General features: G+C 37.0%; 1 protein-coding gene across 1 annotated transcript; it reads left to right on the top strand.

Annotated features, from left to right (window-relative positions):
• On the top strand, positions 1–2,415 carry LOC125807041 (actin-depolymerizing factor 1-like). The gene is made up of 3 exons (XM_049486797.1): positions 1–172; positions 1,470–1,735; positions 1,822–2,415. Exons 1-3 carry the CDS (start codon positions 170–172, stop codon positions 1,970–1,972), a joined length of 420 nt encoding a protein of 139 aa, XP_049342754.1. The 5' UTR covers positions 1–169; the 3' UTR covers positions 1,973–2,415.
• The last annotated feature ends 6,161 nt before the right edge of the window (positions 2,416–8,576 follow it).

The raw sequence follows: 8,576 nt of genomic DNA on the forward strand, positions 1-8,576 counted from the left end.
TTGCTTTTACACTCCCCACCCCAACTGCCTCTCCGTTCTAAATTCACTGAAACCCCGTTATTCAGCTCCACAAAATCCTCCTTTTTAACTTCTTATATTCGTTATTACTTTTATCTCTCTGAATTTTCGTTCTCCTTCAAACTTAATACTCTCTCTCAGTACAACCAAAATGGCGAGTCTTCTATTTTTTCTCCTTTTATTTTTTTACTTTCAAATAAGCATAATTACCTTTCTTTTGTGTTGTGTTGTGTGTTGTATGATCGTTTTTGTTTTTTTGGGATTTTGATATGTGATTTATCTAATTAGAGAGAAGCTATTTGGTTGTTCATCTAAATTGTGAATTTTGTAGTTTTTTTTTTTCTTTCTATATGGTGTTTAGGGTTTGCATTTGCATTGTAGTCCGATTAATTTGGATCCGCGCCGCATAGGGCTCATTTGGGGAAAACAGTCCGTACTTATGAGATCTCAGGTTCAACTAGGTGATTTATTTCCATATGTTCTAGCCTGATGGACAGAGTTAGAGGTGGAAGGTCTGGCCCGAATACCATGGTTATCAAAAAAACTGAAAAAATGTTTTCCGTGTATAGTGGACCCTAGTTACCCTAGTCAACTCTATAATGAATAGGATGATTGATTTCTTCCTACTTCTAAATGATTATGTTTTATTTTATTTTTTTCATTTTAGAGTTTAACCAGCTATTACCAGTGTGAAATAGCAATGTAGTGTACTGAAAATATTTAGGAAGATCACTTATTTTTTTCTTTTATGATGTCTTCGCCTGCATTTTCTCCTTATAACTATGGCCTGTGGTGTTCGAGTCAGCTTGTGTCCATCTCGACTAATTTCATAATTACATGTTACCTCCCGTAAACACATGTTTTGGATAACTCTGCCCAAGGATTGAACATATGAAAAGAAATCACCTTCTGTTTTTCTCTTCAGCGGATTTGAACCTGAGACGTCATGGTTCTCCAACCCACTTAGTTTTGTTATGATGTCTTCGCTTGCATTTGTTGCCAAAACCTTTACCCCTCCGCTCTCCCTATCATCCATTTAAAAAAGTTTATCTCGAAATGAAAGAACGGGTGAGATAGGTGTTATTCTGTATTCTGAATGGTATTCTGACAAACAAAATTGTTGCTGCATAGTAATGCAATGGCCTGATAAGTTACGAATAACATAATGAAAATGTCTCCACCACCAACCATGAGTTTTGGGATTAAAATTACCAAATTGTGGGTTAAAGGAAAAAGAAAAAAGAAACAGAGTAGAATTTGAATTCTACTGGTTTACGGGTGTTGATTGATCAACTAGATGCAATGGAAATTTATCTTGAAGGTCCATTCCTATTATATTCTTCAGCTCTTTTTTAATTGCATTAGAATTTTTGAGCTATAGATGCTCATGTGATTAGTTATATGTAGAAATTTTCTAACATGATTGGGGGATGTGATACTTCTTGCTATAGGCTAACGCAGCATCTGGGATGGCAGTGCATGATGACTGCAAATTAACGTTCTTTGAGCTGAAAACAAAAAGGACTCACCGATTTATAGTTTTCAAGATAGAAGAGAAGCAAAAGCAGGTTGTGGTTGAAAAAGTTGGTGAGCCAACTCAAAGCTACGAGGACTTTGCTGAAAGTCTTCCTGCTGATGAATGCAGATATGCTGTCTATGATTTTGATTTCGTGACTGAGGAAAATTGCCAAAAAAGCAGGATCTTTTTCATCGCATGGTATTCAAAATGTTCCTATACATTTTGATGGATACGATAGAGTCACACACTAATTTTGTCTCATTTGTGGTTTTTTCTTTGTTAAGGTCCCCTGACACAGCAAGAGTGAGAAGCAAGATGATCTATGCCAGTTCAAAGGACAGATTCAAGAGAGAACTTGACGGAATTCAGATTGAGTTGCAGGCTACTGATCCAACTGAAATGGGACTTGATGTAATTAAAAGCCGTGCGAACTAGGTATGGATGATTAGATATCAGATAGACCTGTAAAAGGGATAATCTTGATGCAATCATCTTAATTTAACTGTTCATAGCTTGTGGGACAAAAATTTGGCTAGAGATGATATCAGTACCAAGCGTTAAATTTTGATTCTTGAATGGTGGTCTAATATAAGATGTGTCCCTTTATTTTATTAGACATCATTCATCGGAGTGTTTAATTTGTTGCTTGATTCTACGAGCTACTCATATGTATTTGTTGTGAAGGATCGGACACGTTCAAATTGTTTTTTGAAGTTTGATTGATATCTTACCTTAAGATTTTGGTTCTGGAGTTTGAGGACATGTTATTAACAATTGAAGATTTCACATTTAGAGAGTGCTTCCTCAAACTATGCATCATATTATAAAAATAGTTGCAGTTCAATAGGATACTCTTATTCTTTTATCCAAGAAATTGTTGAAACCATTTCTTTTTGATGCCCTTGTATTGGCTTATTCTTTAGATTGTTGATAGATTGATGACAATATGTAATGACGGAAAACAATACATTTATTCATCAATATTGCAAATAGCTTACTTTGGAGCCCCGACTAATTTATATTCAAGTCAAGTCATACCACTCGGGTAAGGTACCAGCAACTATGCTGAAGTTGCCTCCTCCTTGTTTGGGATCAACTTGTGTATCGAAAATGAGTACAATTTGATCATAGGCGAGATCCCCTCCTTCAAAATTGTATCAAAAGATAATTAGAATCTGCCTCGGAGAATTGAGAATCTTGTGAAAAAGATTGCTTCTTACGATCACAAATTACCTGAAGTGTAGATGTACACTAATTTTCGTACTTTGCTCAAATTCTAATAAAGGGCAGACCAGTCCTCGTTAATCAAATCTAAACTTTCAAAGACGACAATAAAATCATGACTCGTTCGAAGAAAAAGAAGAAAGATGAGGCTAGTGCATGTTTGACGATAAATTTTTAAATGTTTTTTAAAAATAAATTTGGGTGAAGTTTGGATTGAAGTTTTAATTTTTTTTTTTTGGAAAACATAAAGATTATTACTCATAAGTTCTAAAACAATAAAAAATATACAATCATACCAAACAAACATACTTGTTAATATGAAATTATGCTGAATCTTAATTGATGGTGCTCATTATCATTAGTTTAACACAAAATTATCATTTTCATAATGAACTAGATAATATTTTCCTAAAATTATAACACGATATATTAATAAAAATTGATAGCACAATTACTAGCTACTACAATTTGTCAAATTACAATTAGTTACAAAGATTCATCAGTGTAAAAAAAAAGGTAGGGGATGAAAGACCTTGTATATTGACAATAATTTACATATCTGAAGAAAAATTCATACATTGTAAGCAGTGGCAGAGCCAACATTTATGTAAAGCGGGTTCAAAGTATTAAAAAGAAAACACGGAAAAGGGAGATATTAATTTTAACTCGCTAAATTTAACTTACATTGTCATGCCGCATTTAGCTTCTTCCTACTTTTACCTTGCTCCATTAAGTCTTCTTGAAATTTTCGTGTGTTTTTTTCTTTAATTTTGCAATATTCTACTATATTTTGAACTTTTAATTTAAAAATTATAATATAGTACCCTTTCAATCATGCGTTACTTTGTTTGAAAATCATTAAGATTCTTTCAAAAGATTTAAGGATTGAGTTATTAGTATTATAATGCATATTCAGAAGATAAATAAATGGCGGTCATAGCCAATATGTTTGCATTATTACAAAAAAATATAATTAATAAAATAAGGGTCTTCTTAGTCAATAGGCTTGCATTTCAAGAATAACCATTTTGCATTCATTGCCTCTTTATCTCTACTTTGAGTTGTCTCTACTTCGGCACGTTCTTGAGCTTCATGCCTTTGTTTCAAGCACCCTCCAAGCCACCAAGGTAGTGACTTGATGACAAGTCTACGAATTTCTTAGCTCGACTTCTCACGTAAGGTTTTAATGAAACTTAGCTTCCATCATCAAATACAAATATTTTTTTTCTCATGTATCTATTCCATGTATTTGACAAAATACAATTGAATGAACTGTATGTCTTTGCTATGGAGATGTATCAGTCTATCAAATCCAATCCCAGATCGTATCAGATAAAATTACGAGAGGGAGATGTATCAAACACAATCCCAACCAATTATTACTTGTATCAGATTGTATCAATGATTCTTTTTTTGTTAGCTACCTTGAAGACGATAACTTGGTGAACAATTCCAATCAATGGGAATGTTCTAGATGCAGAGAAGAGTTCAGAGAATTAACAAATTATGAACTACATTGCATATTAGAAGTTCTGTACATGTATATATACAACAAGAGAATATACAGCTAAGCTGTAACTAATCTAACTGCCTTCTTGATAACTAATCCTCTAACTTCTAATTATTTACACAGTAATCCCTTACTTCCTATGTAATGCCTTCTTCAATACTCCCCCTCAAGTTTGTAGGTATGAACAGATTCAATACTCCAAACTTGGATAGTAAATACTCATGTTGAGATTTCCCCAAACCCTTAGTTAGCATGTCAGCCTCTTGCTCTTTGGTATTCAAATACTCTGTCTGAACTAGCCCATTCTGAATTTTCTCCCTTATGAAGTGACAATCCAATTCGATATGCTTTGTTCTCTCATGCAGCACAGGGTTGGCAGCTATTTGAATAGCTGACTTACTGTCACTATAGATGGTTACTGGAGTGGGAACTGCAACTCCAAGTTCTCTAAATAGCTTCACTAACCACACTACTTCAGCGACTGCACTGGCCATTTTCCTGTATTCAGCTTCAGCTGAACTTCTGGAAATAGTTGCTTGCTTCTTAGATTTCCATGAAATCAATGAACCTCCCAGTTTAACCATAAAGCCTGTAACCGATCTCCTTGTATGCAAGCAAGCCCCCCAATCTGAGTCACAGTAGACTTGCAACAGTTTGGTGTTTGTACTAGACAACAACACACCTAGCCCTACTTGATTCTTGATATATCTTACCACCTTGAGAGCTGCATTTATATGTGACTGTTTAGGTTGATATAGGAATTGACTCAAAGTCTGTGTAGCAAAGGAAATGTCTGGTCTTGTGACATTTAAATATAACAATTTTCCCACTAGTCTCCTGTACACTATTGGATCTGTTAACAACTTATCATCCTTGCCTGTTCCATTTAACTCATTATACTCTCTGGTAGTTAGTTGCACATAGGGATCAAGGGGAGTAGCAGTTGGTTTAGCAGCACCAAGTCCAGACTCAGATATTATTTCCAGTGTATATTTTCTTTGATGCATCACAATTCCTTCTTGTGATCTAGCAAATTCAATCCCAAGGAAGTATCTGAGATTTCCTAGATCTTTCATCTTGAAATTATCCTGCAGAGTCTTTTTGGTCTGTTGAATGAGGCTGAGACCATTGCCTGTAATCATCATATCATCCACATATACTAAAAGTATCACCGATGAGGTACTTGTTTTCTTGATGAATAATGAGTAATCAAGATGACTTTGCACAAAGCCCAGCTTGATAAGAACCTTAGTGAGTTTCACATTCCATTGTCTAGGTGCTTGCTTTAGGCCATAAAGGGATTTAGTGAGCCTGCACACTGGTTTCTCCCCCTGCACGCTAAAGCCCTTTGGAGGCTGAAAGCCAAGAGGAAGAGTCATATAAACCTCATCAAATAAGTCACCCTGGAGGAAGGCATTGGACACATCCATTTGGTGGACATGCCAATGTTCCTTAGCAGCTAGAGCCAATACACTTCTGACAGTCACCATCTTAACCACATGAGAAAAGGTTTCATGATAATCCAGGCCCTCTCTCTAATTAAACCCTTTAGCCACAAGGCGTGCCTTGAATCTGTCAATCTCACCAGAGGCATGATACTTGATTTTAAAAATCCACTTACAACCAATAGCTCTTTTGTTAGAGGGTAGAGGAACCACATGCCAGGTCTGATTAGATTCCAAGGCTGAAATTTCAGCTTGCATAGCTTCAACCCACCTTGGATCTTTACAGGCTTCCTCAAATGAGTGTGGTTCAACCTCAGTGCCAAAGAAAGAAAGAAAAGCATGATAAGAGGGGGACAACTGATCATAACCAATGTACTGGTCAATGGAATACAACGGCTTGGTAGGACTAAGATGAGCAGAGGCAACATAGTCTTGTAACCATAGTGGAGCTTTGCTACTTCTCTGTGATCTTCTCATAGGAGGAGCAGCGGGAGGAGACACTGACGGCTGAGAAACGGAGCTTGTGGGCATAACTGAGTCAGCAGAAGGAGCTGGAAATATAGATGAAGAATCCGGAGGCACAGCAATGGGAGGAAACAATTGCCAGGCATTGGAGGAAGGAGTAGCAAAGGGAAATATGGTCTCTCTAAACAACACATCCCTGCTAATAAAGAAATATTTGTCATGAACATTGTAGAGAATATAGCCCTTTGTATAGTCACTATAGCCCAGATGAATGGCAACAACACTCATCGGTTGGAATTTATCATGAATGTGCATGTTCTTGGCAAAGCACAAACAGCCTAAAACCCTCAGATGATGTAGGGAAGGCTTACATTTGTGAAAAGCTTCATGAGGAGATTTGCCAAGTAGAACAGGTGTAGGCAGCCTGTTGATAATATAGGCAGCATTAATAATGCAAATACCCCAAAACCTGATGGGAATATGTCCTTGAAACCTGATGGCCCGAGCGACCTCAAGAATGTGCCTATGTTTCCTCTCAGCAATACCATTCTGCTGAGGAGTATGGATACATGTTCTCTGATGTGTAATGCCCAAACTGGTATATAAATTGTGACACTCCATATTAACAAATTCAGTCCCATTGTCAGTTCGAATGGTTTTAACCAAGGCATTGAATTGAGTTTTGACAAGAGTGAAGAATTTTTTAAGCACAACACAAACATCACTCTTCAATTTTATTAGAAACAACCACAACATTCTAGTACAATCATCAACTATGGTGACAAAAAATCTATTACCATCATGAGTAGGAGTATGAAAGGGACCCCAAACATCTATATGAAGTAATTGGAAATGACAAGTAGACATTGTAACACTATGTTGAAAAGGTAATCTGGATTGTTTAGCAAGAGGACACACACTACAGTTGTGGACTTCCTTGCTGCACTGTGTAGGAGAAAGGTCAAGAACACGGGCTATGACAGTGGAAGAAGTGTGTCCTAGTCGTTGATGCCATAGAGCAGTCTGAGACTCTGATGAAGAAAGAGCATCTTGAGCTAAATGAGAGGAAGCTTGAGAGATAGTATCTTTAGAAGAGGAGTGAGTAGGTAGAAGATATAGGTCATCATGTTCCTTACCAATCACCTTCACCTGCCCACTAGAAAGGTCCTGAATGGTAACAAAATCAGGAAAGAAACAGACAGCACATTGAAGATCCTTAGTAATTTTAGAAACTGACAACAAATTGAATTTACACTCAGGAATAAGAAGAACATTATTAAGAATGTCATGTGATGTCATATTACAAGAGCCTGTATGAGTGATTAGCGTAGTGTCACCATTAGGCAACTGTACACTTCTAGGTGCCTTAGTTGACAGGGGATGTTTGTTAACCAGTAGGTCTGAGTGGGGGGTCATATGATTTGTTGCTCCAAAATCTATGATCCATCCTGAATTTGTAGTACTAACTGTGAAGGCAGTGGCATTACCTGTAGAAGAGTAGGTATCTTGGGCTAGATTTGCACTGGAATGTGGTGCACTAGAAGGTGGTGTTGAGGTTGAGGCTGAACCTCCTTCAATACTTCCCTGCAGATTAGACTGTCCAAGCATGTGTAAGATATGATTGTATTGTTCATGTAGCACATTCATTCCTTTGTGATAATCAACTTGATCATGTTGTCTGGAGCCTCTACCATAACTCTGATTCCTTTGATTCACACCCCTACTATAATCAAACGGATCAGATTCACTAACCACATTGTGGGCAGCTGGATGTGTTCTCCTGTCATTGTTAGATCTTCCTCTTCCTTGATAGTTGTTGACTGGACCTCTTTTCTTCCTTTCATACCCAGGTGGATAACCATGAAGTTGGTAACAAATAGCTTGAGTGTGGCCTGTTCTGTTGCAGTAGTCACAATATGCATTTGGATCATAACTTGAGCTAGAATGAGGCCTGGGTTTAGACATCGATGGTTTTGGACCAGCAGTGAACAAGGCATTTAACTCAGAGGAATTAGAACTAGACGTTTGAGACATGGTACGCTGACTTTCTCTCTCAATTAACAATGAATAGGCCTTATTCAGTGTGGGTAAAGGTACCATCATGAGAATCTGACTTCTAGCTTGCTCATATGAGTCATTAAGTCCCATGAGAAACTAAAGTAATTTCTGATTATGCACGAACATTGAAAATTCTCTCGAATTCACACACTCACAACTAGGAACAGGTGCTAAGCTATCATATTTTACCCACAATTCAGGCAGCTTAGAGAAATAGATTGAGACTGAACTGATACCTTGAGTGATCGTAGCAATCTCTTTGTGTAATTGAAAGATACGTGATCCATTAACCTTGTCATACCTCTCACACAGATCCTTCCACACAGCAGCTGCATTT

The sequence above is a fragment of the Solanum verrucosum genome, unplaced genomic scaffold, assembly GCF_900185275.1.
Source record: "Solanum verrucosum unplaced genomic scaffold, falcon-dt-bn FXZP01000196.1, whole genome shotgun sequence".
Lineage (NCBI taxonomy): Eukaryota > Viridiplantae > Streptophyta > Magnoliopsida > Solanales > Solanaceae > Solanum > Solanum verrucosum.